The following is an 18,700-nucleotide window of genomic DNA, read 5'->3' as shown; positions in this document are numbered from 1 at the left end:
CACCCATCTTTCCCTGGATGTGACTATCCTCCATTATAGTCAACCTCCTGCCCAAGACTCTTTGAGGGTCCTTTTCAGCCTAAAGAAGCTACCGAAGTTGAGGCTTTCATCCCTTTTCCCAAGTGAATTTGGGCCCCAGCTCTTTGAGGGGGGGAAATGATGGAATCCTAATAAAGCTGCCCTCAGCCCCTACATTCTAACCTCCTTATAGGTCTCATTGAACAGCAGATCTAACTAACTAACCCTAGCTAACCACTGTCCTCAGATTCAACACATTTCTGAACTCACCTCAACATGATCACATCATCCATTTAGCCCAAGACAGGACCACAATACCTAACTATCCAACTTGACCAGACAGGACCACAATGGCTAGCCAACTGGAGGGCAGCATGACAAGAATGTTTAACCACCGAACCATAGAAGGGACCCCTCCCCATTACCTAATCCCTTAACAAACCTCTCCTGCTTTTTTAATATTCATAATTTTTGTTACGTAATTGCATCTTTACCCTATAAAAATCCTTCCTGCTTTCTCTAAAACTGCTGATTCCTCTTGGAACTTAGCTTGCTTCAAGAGAGGCCTCAATGTGAGGATTGGAAGCTCAATTCCGTGTGGACGGTCTCGGGCGGGTAAAAGTGGGACTTCTAAATCTTAGAGTCTTACGAGGCCCTCCATGAACAGCAGGGATTCGAGAAGGTCAGACTGAGCTAGCTCGGCTAGCTCGGGTATTTCCGCCTCTCCCCTGGAGATACGTGATGGGTGGAGTCTCCCTGCCCTCGAGGTCATCCTGGATCTGGGCACACTATTGTTATCTAACAGCACGGTATTTAGATGCAAACTGTGTGGCTGAAGGTTAAGTAGGATTGAGGAAGCCTGAAAGCTCTCTTAGCACGTGAGGAGCCAAGAGGACAGGAGGACAGTAGGCTCCGCTTCTCTTCTTTCCTCTCTCCCCTCCCCCTCTCTCCCCGCTTGTACTTCTACTTCCAATCCCTTAAGATCTTAGCCTCCTTAGGAAATCTCTCCCTCTTCCTCCTAAGGAAGACCACCCTGCACTTGTAACTAGACCCTGAAATAAAGCTCAACCCTTGTTCGACTCTGGAACGTCCTTTCTCTCATATAAGCATCCGGTTTTGGCCAGCCGAAGACCTCGGAGGTGAGGTAAGAAGACTCGGGTAGCCCACACAGGCCTCTAGGCCTGGCACCTCAATCTCAATAAATGCTTGGATTAGAAGTGGTCTGACTGAATTCTCTGAGATAGTTCCACCATAACACATCATGAAACTGCAATACTACTACTGTCAGTGCTGACCTGAAGTTAAAAGGTGAGTAGCCAACTCTTTAATGCCCTTAATCCTTTCCTTACCACTCCGCCCACTCCCAAACCAAAGAGGAAGACCAACCCTGGATTCTATATCTGACAAGAACTAGGAAATACACAAGGGAAGAGGGTATTAGAAATACACTCAGGGTATGTTGGCTGCCCTGAGCACCAAGAATGACTTGACATACCTACAGTCAATATGCATTGTTACTATTTCTTGAAAAACTTATTTACCTCTTTGCCCCTTTCAGTTCCGTTGACATAACTGTAGTCACACACAACGAATGCAGTTATATATGTTGACATTAGGGGAGTTGTTTCAAAGGCGGTAACCGTCCATTTGCTTCCCTTTGCATCTCTTTCAGACATCACTAAAGAAAGTCATTGATTTTAGCACACTGACAACACAAATCATAAAATATATATCAGCCATGAGATGTAATTTCACCTTTCTCACTTGCCCATGCTAATATTTACCTGACCACTTCTCAATCTATCTCAATGGTTCATCAAGTTTCCCTCTTCACCAGTATGGGTTGACAGATGTTAATCATAGACCAACAAAAGCTAAAAATTAGAATAACATGGTACAGTGAAATGAGTGCTGACGCTGGATTCAAGGCTTGGGTCAGAGCCTCTTTAGGCAAGTCACTTAACTTTCTCAGGTCTCTGGAAACTAAAATTAAAACAAACAGGGGTTGAACTAGAGGTTTTAAGGTTCATAGTTGCTCTCAATCTATGATCTTCAGATACACATACAACTCTGCTGGTTTCTAGACTAGCCACTTTCTAATGGTGTTTGAAATATTGTCAGTGCCTAAAAGATATAGTTAAGGAACAGCTCCACCATTGGTGTGGCTCAGCTGCTTCTGTCTTAGTGGAAATCTAGTGAAAGACCCAAACCAAGGTCCATTTCATGGCAGAAAGGGATATGGACAGTACAGTATACCTTTTCCCAGTTTTAGGTAAACCTAGAACTAAACTCTGACCATAAATATGGCATCAATGAAGACTGTGCTAAGGGATACCCACTATGTGGTTACCTACATTTCCTAGGTCCACCTGATGGATATCTACAAAAAGTAGGCAACAATTGAGTTGCACAACTGAATCATTTTAAAACTTTCATACATGTACATTTACTTACCCATCACTTTATGCTAGTGTTTGTTAATCCATCTTTGGATTCATTGAAGTTTTGTTTAGTAGCTCACTGGTTATGAGGCCATGGTGAATTATTAGAAATGTACACTCTCCAGGGAAATGATCATAAATGTTCTTACAAAATAAAAAACCCAAATCATAAAGAAGCATTCCTTACCTAGGACTGGCATGTTGGAAAGAGCCACATAAGCAGGATGATGCACAATTGTGATACTGAAGGTTGCCTTCATAGCTGGCTCATCAAAACAGGGGAAAATTCTCCTGGCAAATGTTGGTTCCAGTTGAGAAGCAATCAGAGCCCTGGATTAAAACATATTGGTAGGAAATATTTATCTTCTGCTATCTTGGAGTTAGAAGAGACTTGGCTTAAAACAGATACTTACTAGCTTGGGACACTGGACAAGTTGTGCCTTCTGAGCCTCAGTTTCCTTATGCATAAATGAGGATATTAATAGCCAATGTGCCTATCTTGAAGGGTTGTTATGAGGATGAAAGGGGAGGATGGATACAAAGGTTTTTGTAAAACTTAAAATTCTAAATCAGTATAATCTATCATTACTATTATATATTATCAAGCTAATTGTTATTAGCTAAAATTATCATTATTATAAGCAAATATATTGGAGAGATACTATATTTAGAAGATATTTATCTTTCTTAGGAGTGGCCTTAGCAGAATAGGAAGTACGGGCTTAAGAGTTAGAAGCCTCAGATTCTAGTCCCGTGTCCAGCATTTAATACTCATATATCTTTGGGGAAGCCATAAAAATCTCTTAGAGCCTAAATCCCCTTATTTGTAAAACTGGGACTAAAAATATTTAGGGTAATAGGATGAAACTGGATAATATGTGTGAGTGTCCTATAAATTCTAAAGTGCTATTCAAATATAAGACATTATTGTCATTTTGCAGTCAAGGGTTGGGAATGCCAAGACACACATCTATGCAAACATACTTCAAGGCTGACCATCCTGAATTTTATATAATGTTCCTGTAAATGAAACCTGTTGTTTGTCCATCATTCTTGAAAAGGACCATGACATCAGAGAGGTAATGCCATGGCATTGGATTTAAGCAGGGGAGGGCTGTGCAAAGTCACCAGCATCATTCTTTCCTCCAGAGCCATCTGGGTCCAGAGGCCACATCTAGATCAGGAAAACTGGAGATGGCTCCAGATGAAACAAAACCTAAAGAAGAAACAAACTATAAAATACATAGAATGTAATATTTGTTACATGTAATAAGTATGTTACACCCTTTGTAGTTACATAATCTGTAAAAACCAGCCACAGTTCTTGTTTTAGGTGGACTAGACTAAGACTTGAACCACTAACATAGCTGCCAGGTGGCATAAGTACAAAAATCCACTACACAGCAGTTCCCTCAGCCTTCTGACCAATACACTGTCACAGCTGGCCAAAGCAGATAGGGAAACTGTGCTCAAATGAATCAGTGTTATACCTTAGTGAGCATCCCTTCCATTTTATGACTAAACAAACCTCCCTTTCTTAACAATTAGATGGTTTGCAGGGGCAGCTAGGTGGTGCAGTGGATACAGCACCAGTGCAGGAGTCAAGAGGACCTGAATTCAAATCTCACCTCAGACAGTTGACACTCACTAGCTGTATGACCTTGGGCAAGTCACTTAACCCCAACTGCCTCATCCTGGGTCATCTCCAGTCATCCTGATGAATATCTGGTCACTGGATTCAGATGACTCTGGAGGAGAAGTGAGGCTGCTGACCTGCACAGCCCTCCCTCACTCAAAACAAAGTCAAGTGCAAGTCATGTCATTATTTCTCTGATGGCATGGTCTTCTTCAGCAATGAAGGATGAACACACAGATGGTTTATGAGTGTCTCATTTCAATTCTGAACTTAAAGCACCAGACCAACCTGCATTAGGTCTGACCTGAGCAGACGAATATAGGCAATGGAGAGTGCCAGGACTGGAATCGGGAAAATCTGAGTTCAAATCAGCCCTCAGATACTTAATAGCTGTGTTATCCTGGGCAAGGCACTTTACCCTGTTTGCCTCAATTTCCTTATCTGTAAAATGAGCTGGAGATGGAAATGGCAAACCATTTCAGTACCTTTGTCAAGAAAGCCCCAAATGGGGTCACAAAGAGTTGGACATGACTCATATGACTGAACAACAAAAACAGTGAATATAGAGCTATAATTATCAATAGGATTTAGAATCTGAATTTGAATTTGGGGTTGGCTACATATTACCTATGGAACTTTTTAAGCATCTCATTTCACTTCCATAGAGAGGCCTCAATTTCCTCCTTTATAAATGAGACAGCCTAGATTCCAATTAGTAGTCTCTCAGGTCCTTTCTAGATCTCAGTCCTATGAAATCTGGATAACTTAATGCAGAAAGAGCTCTCCCCCATAAGTTTAGTGCTACATTGTCAAGTTCTCTCATTATGGTCTCCCCTCCTTGCGATGGAAGCCAGAAAATGATAAAATCATAGACTGTCAGAGTTGGAAAGAATCACAGGGCTCATCTGATCCAATAACAAGAAAGCCTTAGGGATCATTCTCCCACCCCATGAAAATGAGTACAAATTAAAGTATGAGTTCAAATATGTTATGAACTCAGTTACCTAAAGATCTTGTCTAGCAAGGTCTAAACAACATTGTTGGCAAAGGAGTAAATAAGACTTTTCAGTAAGTTGTCAAAAAAAATTCCAATACACTCCAAAATCAAAATGCTTAATATAGCCAGATGTTTCACCCAATGATGAGTCATGTTTGTTTGTCATTTGTTTTCAAAAGATTCTGGACCTGATCCTTTGTTGAACAAATCATGTTTCAGAGAATAACAGCTAATATTTATATAGCTTTTCTAAAGGTTTGCAAAGTTCTTTACATATAGCATTTAATCCTGACAATCATGCTGAGACACAGGCTCTATTATTTTCATTTTACAATGGCAATGAAGGTCAAATTTACATATGGCTTGGTTGTTCAGTCATTTTTTCAGTCTGACCCTTTGCGACCCCATTTGGGGTTTTCTCAGCAAAGACAGTGGTGTGGTTTGCCATTTCCTTCTCCACCTGATTTTACAGATGAGAAACTGAGGCAAGGAGGGTTAAATGATTTGCCCAGGGTCACATAGCTAATAAATGTCTGAGGCCAGATTTGAACTTGGGAAAATGAGTCTTCCTGATTCCAGGTCGAGTCTATCCACTGCCATCTAGTTGCCCTTACATATAGCTACAATAGATATCTGAGGCAGCTTGACTCCAAGTGCAACACACTCCCCTCCATGCCACTTAATTTTCTCAACCACTCAAAATGTATACAGTCTACTAAGAGGCAACATGGCATATTGGATAGTACTCAGGATGACTTCACTTTCAATCTCACACATTTACTATCATTAAGCTAATGGTCAAGTCACGTGACCCTCCATTCCCTCAGCTGAAAAATAGTGATAATGATACTAGCAGTAACTATTTCATAGCATTATTGAGAGGCTCAAATGTATGTAAAGCATTCTGCCAACTTCAAAGCATCACACAAATAATGGCTCTATATTGATTACCACCATGGTCACAGTCTGGTGATAGGACTATGGACAAGTACTTCAGCGGAGTTCATTGATTTCATCTCGATGGTTCCAAATTTGTCCTTAATATTTCCAGTCTTCCTCTAAGAGCACATCCAAATTGGTAGGCCAAACTAAAATCTTAAATACATCAAAAGAACCTCTGATACAGATTATGTGACCTTGGAATCATCACTTCTTGCCTTCAGTTTCCTAATATCTAAAATAAGAGGGTTAGACTATATGATCTCTGAGATTTCTTCCATTTCTGACATTCAGTGATTCAGGGATTCTATATCCATGCTCACTCTATTTATACCTTTACTAACCTCAGATTATAATCATAACTTTCTCAATTTTTCTTGTTTCCAAAAAGAATCCCTATTTTCTTAGTCTTTCATCATTAGCATAATAGTAGTAGGATAATGTTGTGAGAATTGTTTAACCACCCCTTTTTGTACTTGCCCTACTACCCCTTTCACTGATTCTTGCCTAGATGGGTTTCTTAGTATAAACACTCCCCTGCTCTAGGAAGTTGTAGCAAAGAATCTCTCTCTTCCTTTCTCTCTCCTCCTCTTCTCCTTTAAGCTCCAGGACCCCAGTTAGATGCTCTGGAAAAACACTTCAGTGTTAAGAGTTATCTCTCTGCTTCCCTCAAAAGCCTCTTCCCAACTGCATTTCTTTTAAGTATATCTAGACTAGTAAAAGCTTGTGGCTAGTGCTATTTATAAAGATAAAATTTATATTATATGATTTATTATAGATAAAAATATATTTTCTGATTTTATTCTAAAACAAAGTTAAAACACTTTCCTCATGTCCAGAGGGATTTTCTGAGATAACTCAAGGCAGGAAAGGTGATATAAGATTACCACTTAGGGCTTAGTAGGCCAGGAGGGTTTGAGCTATACAACATATATCCCAATATTCCTCATATCTAATCAGTTCAAATAGCTATGACTTCAATACAGAACCCCTCTTTCTTAAAGATGGCTGCCTTTGCCTGTAATTCCAGCTCCAGGAGCCTTGTTCACAATGGGTATAGTTTATCATTGCTTCCATCAATTGCTTCCTTTCTAATTTACTCAAGAGACTTGTTTGTCCCTCAAAAAGGGATCACCTGGTGTGGCCATATTTTTTACAGTTTGTTTAGTGCCTCTTTACTGGTCCCTTTTTCTGTGATTATGTCTTGGGCTTTCAAAGACTAACACTAGCTGCCAGCTAGTTATAATGTTATAATGGAGGTGAGTTTTGCTATTGCGGCTGGAATACAGAACAAAGTTCATCAGCTCCACTGTTCTCCCTCTATGGTAATAAGCTTCACTGAGGCTAATTGAACCTCACACACATATACATGTACATATCTGTGTAAATATATATATATATCTATATATCTTAAATACAATATGTGTGTGCAAACACCAAATAAATATAAAATTTTCCTTCATTGGAATGTAAACTCTTTTGTGATTTTTTTCACCCTTTGTATCCCCAGCACCTAACACACTGCCTGGTACATAATAGGTATTTAATAATGCTAGTTGATTGATCATAGCTTCTTAATGACTTCATAAAATTTGAAGTTAATTAATTCAGCCTGCCTAGCCTGTGCCTCCACTCATATTGTATGTTCATCCTTTGTTGCCAAAAGACCATGCCATCAGAGAAATAATGACATGACTTACACTTGACTTTGTTTTGAGTGAGGGAGGGCTGTGCAAGGTCACCAGCCTAACTTCTCCTCCAGAGCCATCTGAATCCAGTGACCAGATATTCATCAAGATGACTGGAGATGACCAAGGATAAGACAGTTGGGGTTAGGTGACTTGCCCAAGGTCACACAGCGAGTGAGTGTCAAGTGTCTGAGGTGAGATTTGAACTCAGATCCTCCTGACTCCTGCACTGATGCAGGAGTCCACTGCATCACCTAGTTGCCCTCCCCTACCCACAAAGGAAAGGAGGAACAGGTATCTAGAAACAGCTAGAATGACTAACAGATACACACTATTGTCCTCCCCCTCTACATACACATTCTTCAGAGGAACTTTCCCAATCCCCATGTGTATCCTTACCTAAGTCAAATGATGCCAATGATCGTTCTACTTGGTGGCAGTTGCCCACGGGTCCTAGCCTCTATTTCTGTATAAGATCACATTACCACATATGCTGCTATGCCTTTAAGAACCAGAGTAGCACGGGATTGCTGGTGGAGTTCACAGATACATCTATCTTTGCATACTTTGAGTATACCATGGATATAAGGGCTTGCATGTTATCAATAAATCCTGTAGTTAGGTTTAAATACTATAAAGCTGTTTTTATTATTTTTAGATTCAGAAATACAATTTATAAATAAATTATGTTTATTTGAATATAAAATAAATACTAAAAATAGTTTAAGACAAAATATCTGAACAGTAAAAACATTCATTTACAAGTAATGGAGTTATTTCGTCTAGGGAGGGATGTAACTACAATTCAGATTTTCCAAAATAAAGGAAGGTAAGTTACTTTCATTGGGGAGCTTGAAGGTTTCCATCTCCAAACTCTTTCATCCATGTAGCATACAAAGAAAGGGAGTAGTCCTACTTGCTAATCCTTATTAATTTTACTAATCGTTATTAATTCTTCAGCATTTTGAATTTCTCCCTATATGACTAGGTCCCAATTAATGTAAATAATCTCCCTGAAATAGTCATGCTATTTGAATTCATATGAAATATTTTCATCAGGCTGGAGTTAATCACCATATTAGACATAATTATAACTTCAAAGAGTACAAATTTGAACATATGCAACTGTTACAGGAGATTGATTACTTTTCTAATCACGATCTTGATAAATATTAATTACTGAACCTGGAACCTAAGGTTTGATCTGCTTCCTTATCAAGTAACAATGCCATGTGGCAGACAATGAAAGAGATCCACAGTGTCTCTCTTTCCTTGTGTACATCATGCACAGATGAAAAGTCACTCACATTCCACATGCTAGGTATACTGTAGCAGTATGGTCAATCACTGTTCTAGGCACTGTAATCCCAACTAGCCTTGACATTTTAGGCTCCTAGGAAACATTTTCAGGAAAGGCTCCCCTTATCTTCTGTCTTTTGCAAAACTGGAAAGATTACTGGATCAGAGAGTTTGAAGACCTGGAGTCTAGTCCTACTTAAGTAAGTCACAGGGTCTCAATTTCCTCACAGAGGAGACTGTATTTTAATCCTAGAGGTAATTGGTAATCACTGAATCTCCTTGAGAAAGAGAATGACATGGTCACACCTGTGCTTTGGGAATTGCAACTTGGCAGCCTATGAAAATGGATCTGGGAGGGGAGGGGCCAATTAGGAAACTTGCAGTAGTCTAGTAAAGATGTGTATGATAAGAACCATAGGACCATAGACCACAGAATTAGAACTGGAATCAACCTCAGAGACCATTTTGTCCAAACCCCTCATTTTACAGAAGAGGAAATTGAGGCTCAGGGAAGTAAAGTGATTCTTCCAATGTCACAAATAATAAGCATCAGGTGACATTTGAATGGAGCACTTTCCACTTCAAGGTCAGTGTGGTTCCTACTAACGTAAGTGCCTTCTCCTTAAACCAGTGTCAGTTCAGTATGAGTAAAGAGAAGAGGATAAATCTGGGAGGAGACTGACCCACAAAGACTTAGCTATTGATTGGATGGAATGGGTAGTGGTGGTGAAGAAGAAGAGTTGAAGATGATTCCTAAGTCTTTAACCTGAGTGACTGGAAGAAAGATAGAAATGGGGTTGTTAAAAGGTTTATAGATCTCTCTCTCTCTCTCTCTCTCTCTCTCTCTCTCTCTCTCTCTCTCTCTGGGGGGGAGGTTAATAGAGAAAGATGAATTCTCATTTGGCCTGTTGAGTTACAGATGCCAAGGGAATATTCAGCTGGAGGTGTCCAGCAAACGGAAAGATAAAGGCGAGATTATAGATTTTGGAGTCATCCGTATAGAATACCTAGAATTCAGAGAAGCTGATGAAATCACCAAGAACACACAGAAAGAAAAGAGAAAAGAGGCCAAGATAGAGCCTTGGGATACACTCATATATATGGAGCAAGATATGGATGAGGTTGGTGAGCCTGTAAAAAAGTAAAAACACATCTATCAGACTGGAAGAGAATTACTATATGGAAATGTCTCAAAAACACTGGGAAGAGGTAATACCCAGAAGGAGGAGGTGTTGGACATTGTCAAATGCTACTGAGAGTTCAAAAAGAATGATATTTAGCAATGAATAAGATTATTAGTGAACTTAGAGGGAGTTGTTTAGAGTGGCAAGGACAGAAGCCGGACTTCAGGGAGTTACTTTTGATAACTATTGAGTGCTTAAGTGAACACTTCCTACAAATTTAGAAGGTGAAGTTATTGAGATCACTGTGCATATACAGTGCTTAGAGTTTTTGCAATCCTTGACAATAATGTTGTTAATAACACTTCCAGGTTTAGCAGAACTTTTTAAGAATGGGTGGATGGCTACTAAGAAATCTGGATTTGAAGCCAGAAGACAGGCTCAGATTCTGACTCTTTTTACTACTTGCCAAAGTCAATCAGTTTGCAGTAAATCTCTAGGTTTTTTTCTTCTTCTTCAATAAAATGAAAGGAGAGTAGAGGTAATTGAAAGTCTCATCTTACTCTTAATATATGATTTGTACTCAGATTTCCAAGTTTGTTCCCTTGGGGACCTATTAATTTGCAAACATTCCCTGAAGTATAAATTTTGGAACAGAAAGGAACTTTAGTCCAAGCTCCTCATCTTAGAAATGAGGAAACTCAATATTTGAAGAAGTGAAGTGACTGACTTTAAGCCTCACTATGTAGAATCCTTGAAACTAAAAGGTACTGAGTACTCAGTACAAAAGTACTGAGTATTTCTCTTCACATTGTTGTACAATATTTTTAGGCTATACAAAACTAAGTAAGAAAACAGGTACAATAGACTGCCTATTTACTTTGCAATCTGGAAATAAGATAGAATCTGTGCTCAGACACCTAATTGGAAATTACTTCACCTCTCAAAATCAATCAATCAACAAACACTTAATATCTCCTTTTCTGTGCCAGATACTGTGCAAAGCGCTGAGGACACAAAAAGTTTCAAAAGATGTTTCTACCCTTAAGGATTTTACGATCTTAGTGGAGAGACAATATGCAGACAAACATATACAATGTAAACTACGTATAGGAGTTGAATCTCAGATTGTCATTTTTCTGAAAGGAGATGTTATAACGCAATGAATACTAGATTTGGAGTCAGAGAACCTGAACTTAAGATTCCCTTTCTGAAAGGGAATTTATTAATTTATTTCTCTGGTTCTTGTTTTTCTCACCTGTAAAATGAGAAAGTTTGATTAGATGATCTCAAAAGTCCCTTCTAACTCAAAACTTCAGATTCAGATAGATGAAAGAAAAGGGCATAGTAAAAAAGAGTGATAGAAATTAAGTGTGAAGAGAAAGGCTTTTTTTTTTGCACTAAAGAGGCTGTAGTCCACGCTAATCACAATTTTAGTGAGAGTCTCATGCCCAAAAATTCATCAAGAATTCATTCAGATGTAATGGAATATGATGGTGCTATAAGAAATAATAAACAGGTGCTATAAGAAACAGGAAGACTTCAGAGAATCCTTGAAAGACTTATATGATCTGATGCTGAGCGAAAGGAGCAGAACCAGAAAAACTTTGTGCACAGCAACGACCACAGCATACCAGAGTTTTTTCTGATAGACTTGGAACTTCATTGCAATGCAAGGACTAATTTTTTAAAAAAGAATTCATTCAGATCCAGAAACTTGTACAAGAAATTTTTTTGAAAACCTTAATACCAATAATACCATATAGAAGGAAAATACACACCTGCTATAAAACAAAAGGGTGTGACTTGTGAACCCACAAAAGATCAGATTTAATTAGAAATGTCTTGAGTTTAGAGAATAGAAGCCTAACAGACAGGAAGAAACGGAATTGGAGGGCATGTGTGAAAGGGGGAATATTTATTTGGCATTTTACATATATAAACTGCATCCCCAAGTGCTTTGTATAATTAATTGATGCAGTCAGAAAGCTCAACAAGAAATAAATGGATAGGAATTCCTCCTGTCTAAATTAAGAAGATGCCATAATTGAGCTTTCCCAAATGGAATACAAAGAAAAGTTGATTTTATACACGCACACACACGAACTCAGAATACATACTCTTGCTATTACTTTCCATTTCTAAAGGAAAAAGCCTGTTGGGTCAGAAAGTTAGAGAGGGAAGTAAAGTGCAGCTATGGGGTGAAAGTAGAAACTGAGTGCCCTTAGATGACTAGGTATGACAAACTAAGACAAATCTGCAATGCTTTAGAGAGTCCTGTGCCCTATGAAGAGCAGAAAGAAACTGATGTAAAAAGGAACAGATTTAACTGAGATGGAACCTCGAAAAGGGAGGACAAACTGCTGCCCAGGATTGAACTAAGGACAATTAGGGGGAACGAAGAGGAAGGAACAAGATAAACTGTATCCTTTTGGAAAATGGGAAGGAATGAAGTCAGATTTATCAAAGGTGAGAATGGCAATCCTGCTCGAGAGGGATTGGGAGAGATGAGAAGACTCCTCTGAAAGAAAAGAACTTCAGCTCTTGGATTGGAGAGATGGGGAAAGAAAGGCTGGCGAAGAGGACCAGAGGGGGTAGTCCTGAATACTGAATACTTAAGATGTCAGAAGTGAAGGGAAAATCTTGCATGGTGAGAGTGAAGATAGGTAGGGAAGGGGTATTGGAAAAGGGAGAAAAACAAAGTGGACATAGAAAGGAACCAGGAGGAGCAGCGAAGAGGATGAGGATCGGTAACTCTGAGGATGAGGATACTATCGCTTACCTAAGCCTTCCCTGGTCGGAATACAAATTGCGGAACAACCCATCCCTGTGGGTCTGGTTCACGAAGCCGGAGAAGTTCAACTGCAGTACGTAGTGGCGGCCGGGCTTCAAAGTTTCCTTCAGTTCCATCACCAGGTACTCCATCTCCGGGAACTTCCACAAGTTGTTCACCGCCACCTGGCCCACTGGCCCTTGCTCCCGGTCAGCCCCGAGGCCTTCGGGCAAGGGACCCAGAACCTTGGCGCCCTTGTAGTTTAGGCTGACGCTGTGGATCAGCACCCGGGTGGTCGGGGAGACGCATTTCACAGTGATGTTGACCTGCCCGCAGAAAACCTTCGAGGACTGTTGGACCTGGTTCGGCTGCAGGTGAACCCAGAGCTCCAGGTCATAGTGCAGTGGCACCACGTCGGAGGGCAGGCGCGGATGCTTCCAGGGTTCGGAGGAGGGCTGCAGCTGGGGCTCGAAGGTGGACGGGGTCGAGTGGTCCAGAGGCCCGGCGGTGGACAGGCTCGGGTGGTCCAGGGGCCCGGCGGTGGACGGGCTCGGGTGGTCCAGGGGCCCGGCGGTGGACGGGCTCGGGTGGTCCAGGGGCCCGGCGGTGGACGGGCTCGGGTGGTCCAGGGGCCCGGCGGTGGACGGGGTCGGGTGGTCCAGGGGCCCGGCGGTGGACGGGCTCGGGTGGTCCAGGGGCCCGGCGGTGGACGGGCTCGGGTGGTCCAGGGGCCCGGCGGTGGACGGGCTCGGGTGGTCCAGGGGCCCGGCGGTGGACGGGCTCGGGTGGTCCAGGGGCGCGGAGGTGGACGGGGTCGAGTGGTCCAGGGGCCCGGCGGTGGACGGGCTCGGGTGGTCCAGGGGCGCGGAGGTGGACGGGGTCGAGTGGTCCAGGGGCCCGGCGGTGGACGGGCTCGGGTGGTCCCAGGACCAGGAGGGTCTCGTGGAGCTCGGCCGGGTCCCAGGGGCGTGGAGGATGCTAATCTTACTCGCCTTTTTCTCTTCCTCGGCTTGCTGTTGGAGGCCCGCCACCTGGAAAGCCGGTGCGGCTCTAGTCACCGTCCTGGACTTCTCCGACGGCTGCGAAGATGTCTGACTGCAGCGGGCGTAGGAGGAACCAAGCACCGCCACCGCCAGCAGTAGCGCACCCATTACCACCATATTAAGGACGACCACCTTGCGGCTCAGGTAGAAGCCGGAGTTGGACTTGATTCTCGTGGTGTTGACTGAGTAGCCAGTGACCCCCATGTCACTGACGGTATTGTCCAGAGTGGTGAGACGAGCAGAACCTAAAACCTGGGGAAACCCCTAAACGCCCACCGCCCCACCCCAGTCTGGGCGGTCCCCCCCGCCCCTCCCACTCATCCTTTCTAATCCACACCCTTCTCTCTCCCTCTCTCCCCCTCCCCCTCCCTCCCTCTCCCTCCCTCCCTCTCTCCCTCTCTCTTTCTCTTTTTATTTCCCCCATTCTCCCTTCCCACCTCCAAGGAAGGTACAAGAGATGAAGAGGGAATGAAATGCTAATTTAGCCCCTCAGACTAGCGAAAGGGAACGGGGCAGGCGGAAAGCAGCTGCTTGCCCAGTGGCTGGATCCAAGTTCTTGCCTACCTCTCCCATCTCTGACCTCCTTCCAGGGAGGAGGAGGCAGGCGAGAAGCACCGGAGGCGGGGCTGAGTTCTACCTCCTCTGTCCTAGCCCAATTTAAAAAGAAAAGAGAAATATGAGGGTGTTTAGTTGTTGGGGGAAAGAGGGGGCAGGGAGGGGAGGGGAAGTAATGGAAGGGAGCGCCTAGGAGCGCAAGGGGAGTGAAATCTTATAGTGTGGGGTATGGATCTTCTTTAAGCCAACACTGGCTTCAGACGCTGTAGTACAGAGGTGTGCTGAGATGCGTAGGTTTTCCTGGTTGTCTCTAACCAGACCTGAGATTTTTCCCAGCTCCTAGTTGGGTGGGGAGACATCTGGTCACCAGTTTCTTGTTGTTGTCTGTCCTTCCGGAAGAGGCCATGACATGCAAGTGACTTGGATTTAAAGTGAGGGAGGGCTGTGCAAAGTCGCCAGTCTCACTTTCTGCCCCAGAGCTATCAGGGTCCACTGGCAAAGATATAGATCAGAACAACTAGAGATGACCCCCACCCTAGTTTTTAGGGTTCAGAAGAGAGGGCGTGCATTCCTGCGGGAAGGGATGTAACCTCCCTTTTCCTGGACCTCCGCAGACTTTTTTCAAGCTGGTGTTTAGGGACTGCTGTGTCTTCTATGCAGTGAGCCTAGGGATATACGGAGATGAGAAATCCAAGAAAATATATTAGTCAAACACGCCCAGCAGCTGAGTTCAATCTTCAACTTCTTTCAGAAGCCTGTTTTCTTTCTGCGTTAGGGGGGGTGTTTTTCCTAGAAGAGGAGGTTCGGTAGCGTTCAAGTATTTCAGGATTAGAGCTGAAAGAGACTTTTTTTTTTCTCACCATTAATAATTCGGAAAGTCGAGTGTGTCACCACGCAAAACTAAATCCTAAAGTTCTATGGGAATATATAGAGATAGTGAACTGGAAACTGTGATTTCACTGATACAGGGAACTCTCCGGTACCTACTAACCTTCTTCTGGTAGAGAGTTACCTAGAAGGATTGAGAAATTGACCTGACCAAAGTCACACAACGAGTAAGTGTGTGTGTGTGTGTGTGTGTGTGTGTGTGTGTGTGTGTACAGGATGAAATATAGGCAGTGAAGTGGAGAAATGAGACAAAGCGGAATAAAAGTTTTGGGCGGCAGATGGTGTCCTGGTAACATTTAAAGCTGCCCTGTTTGGTAAAAGCAAGTAAGAGAAACGCCTCGCACATAAAGACCTGCCGGAATCTGGTCTCTTCCCTGAGCTCCCCAGTCAAAAAAACAGTCGGCTTTGATCTTGTTGAGGAATTCCTCAGCTCCGAGGTCCTGAGATCTTCCTGGACAATAATTCCTCTCAAAATAAATGAAGTGAATATATCAAGATGCAAAGCTAGAAGATAGAAAGTTGAATTCACATCAGGGGATGGGCAGTTGCCATGTGGCTAACAATTCTGCAAAAATACAGAGGGGCATTCTCAGTATTTTACACTGTTTTACGACAGGTGGCAGCGGAAATCTTTCAAGAAAGTAAGGCTACTCAGCCACTTATTTGGAAGGTTGAGTAAACAAGATAGGATGTTAGGCAATTTTGGAGAGAATGTCTTAACTTTGGAATAACCTTGGAGTAAACCAAGATCTGGTTTGTTCTGGTAGGGGTGTTTCCCTGTAGTTAATCTCATGAGACTATTTTAGGAGGGTAGGAGGTCTGTAGTTAATCTCATCAAAATGCTTTGGAGGCATGGATTACAGTTTGAGATAAAATCAGCACAGCATTCTTTTACTTCTGAGGGTGCTGGTTCTGTGGAAATATTTTCCCCAAAACTCACAACAAGCAGGTTTTGTCCACTTCCTCCATCATTCCCTTCTTTGATACTCCATTAGAAGTATCATCAAATCGGGACTACCCAATTTATAGGTTCATAATACAGTAAGTCAGCAACATAGGAAGCTTAGAATCCAAAGAGTTATGGTGGTGATGAAACAAAAATGTAGAGAACAAATCATACAAAATCCAGAATATTATCTCTAACAAATATTAATAGATCAATTATACTGCAACACATCTGGAAAGGAATAAACAATTTAAGCAACCTAGATGTTAACCATTCAAAAAGGTTAAGATGCTCTAAAAGATAATGGACAATAAATGTGTATAGTCAGACATTTGGGGACAATTAGGTGGTGCAGTGGATGGAGCAGGAAGACTCATCTTGCTGTGTTCAGCTTTGGACACTTACTGGTTGTATGACCCTAAGCAAGTCACCTAACCCTGTTTGCCTCAGTTCCTCATCTATAAAATGAGCTGGAGAAGGAAATGGCTAACTACCATAGTATCTCAGCCAAGAAAATCCTAACTGGCGTCACAGAGTCAGACATGACTGAAAAATTACTTAACAATAACAAATAACCAGATGGACAAGTTTCTTGTTCCATCTTGGGTTTAGTTCTTTAGTTCATCGAAGTCATTTACTTCAGAAATACATTTTCCCTGGAAATTCTAAGTGAAAAGGGGTCACAATCTAGACCACTTTCCCACATTTTCCATCTTGGTCTGGTCATAGACCAAAGGGATAGCATTTGCATCTTGTTTCTAGGGTACATTTTTCCTAATAAATCCACTTTCCAGGTTCCAAGTCATGCAGTGGCACTTGTGGATATTCCCTGTTTGATGCTATTCAAGCCCACCAGTAATAGGGCTTAGTATAACTTAGCAATGCCTGACAAAACCTATTTACATTGGCCTACTAGTAATTAGTTTACAGGGTAAAAGCCAGTGCAAACCTTATGGAGTTAACCTTATAAATACCAAATCCATAGGAAAATCCAACTAGGTACCTACAATTGACAAGTTTTGGGTTTCAACATTCACAGACCAAGTTCTTTCCATATTGCCTAATCTCTGTAGATGATATGGATTTCTGTCTATAGGTTAGACAAAGAGTTTCTGACCTGTTCGTTGATATTATCAGAAAGAGCTCTCAAGGAGGAAAATTATAATGTTTCTTGATAACTGTTCAGGCAATCTCGATGTAAAAGACTCAAGCCAACTTGAGAATGTATATACAATTACTAGCATATAATCGAAGTTTATATATTCGGACATTTATAAAAAATAGGCATTTATGGAATTGAAAGAGGTTCAGAGCTTTGTTTTAAACTCTTTCGGTCAGGTTTTCTATTACCTACAGAACTAAATATAAAGTTGTTTTAGATTGACTACCTTCATTTGGCCTTTTGTCATTGCTTTCATTGGAATAACAGCAAAGGTTCTAAGGCCACTTGATCAATTATGGCTGTCATGACGCTTTTAAGTATATTCTCTTACACACTGGAAGAAAATATTTGGAAGCCAATCACTTCTGTCATATCTTACTGACATCTAAAATTCTCTTAAACTTTCTATAATACTTTATTAAATCTCTGCCTTTTCTTTTGGCCTCCTCTGGGTATTTTGATAGCTGACAAAGATGAGAACTTTCTATTGTCCCAATCTGGGTGAAAATCACAGTTCTATATTCCTGCCCTTTTGGGGAAACCAAAGCTCTTCATATCACCCTCTAATTGAAGTTTTTCATACTTGTGTCAATGTAGATGGGTTTCCATCTTTTTAAATTTTCTTTCTCTTTATTCCTGTGGACTTTTTACACTGATTCCATACTACATTTTCCTTGACTTCTACTTGCTTGATTCCTTAGGGTGGGGAACCTTTGCATCCAGGCCACATGTGGCCTTCTAGGTCCTCAGGTTTGACTTTTTGATGGAGCAGATTCTTCTATTAAGAGGATTTGTTCTGTGAAGTTTGGATTCAGTCATAGGACCTCAGTGGAGGACCTAGAGGACTGACCACATGTGGCCTCAAAGCCTCAGGTTCCCCACCCCTGCCTTAGATCTTTATTTTCCAATTATCTCTCAACTCAATTTTGTTGGAATTTGTTGCAAAACTTTTACTCTTTCCTTGATCAAAAGTGAAACAGTTTAGGGACTATTTCTCATTTTCCCAAGGAAAATGCTTCCAATTTGCTTTCTTCCTTAAGAGCTTGCAAATGAAGGATCTATTTTAATTTTTTTTTAGTCACAAAGTGCTTTTCCTGGGCAATTAAATTCTATCAAATAGTTTACAGAAGATCACAATTGTCCATTTTCAAAATATTTTATGTTTCTCTTAACTTGCCTTTGACCAAAACAAGT

General features: G+C 41.6%; 1 protein-coding gene across 2 annotated transcripts in view; it reads right to left on the bottom strand.

Annotated features, from left to right (window-relative positions):
• LVRN (laeverin) overlaps positions 1 to 14,204 on the bottom strand; it is a 55,726-nt gene extending 41,522 nt beyond the window's left edge. The window contains exons 1-3 of one of the 2 annotated variants that reach the window (XM_072597112.1): positions 12,922 to 14,204; positions 2,647 to 2,789; positions 1,560 to 1,696 (exon numbers count right to left, since the gene is read on the bottom strand). In XM_072597112.1, coding sequence (XP_072453213.1) covers positions 1,560 to 1,696; positions 2,647 to 2,789; positions 12,922 to 14,159 — 1,518 coding nt within the window. In that variant the 5' untranslated portion in view covers positions 14,160 to 14,204. The remainder of the gene's footprint in view (positions 1 to 1,559; positions 1,697 to 2,646; positions 2,790 to 12,921) is intronic. The other variant, XM_072597111.1, reaches the window with a different exon arrangement.
• Positions 14,205 to 18,700: the final 4,496 nt, after the last annotated feature.

The sequence above is a fragment of the Notamacropus eugenii genome, chromosome 3 (assembly GCF_028372415.1).
Source record: "Notamacropus eugenii isolate mMacEug1 chromosome 3, mMacEug1.pri_v2, whole genome shotgun sequence".
NCBI lineage: Eukaryota > Metazoa > Chordata > Mammalia > Diprotodontia > Macropodidae > Notamacropus > Notamacropus eugenii.
Note: the sequence above shows the minus strand (reverse complement) of the source record. Positions and strands in the feature narration are given on the sequence as shown.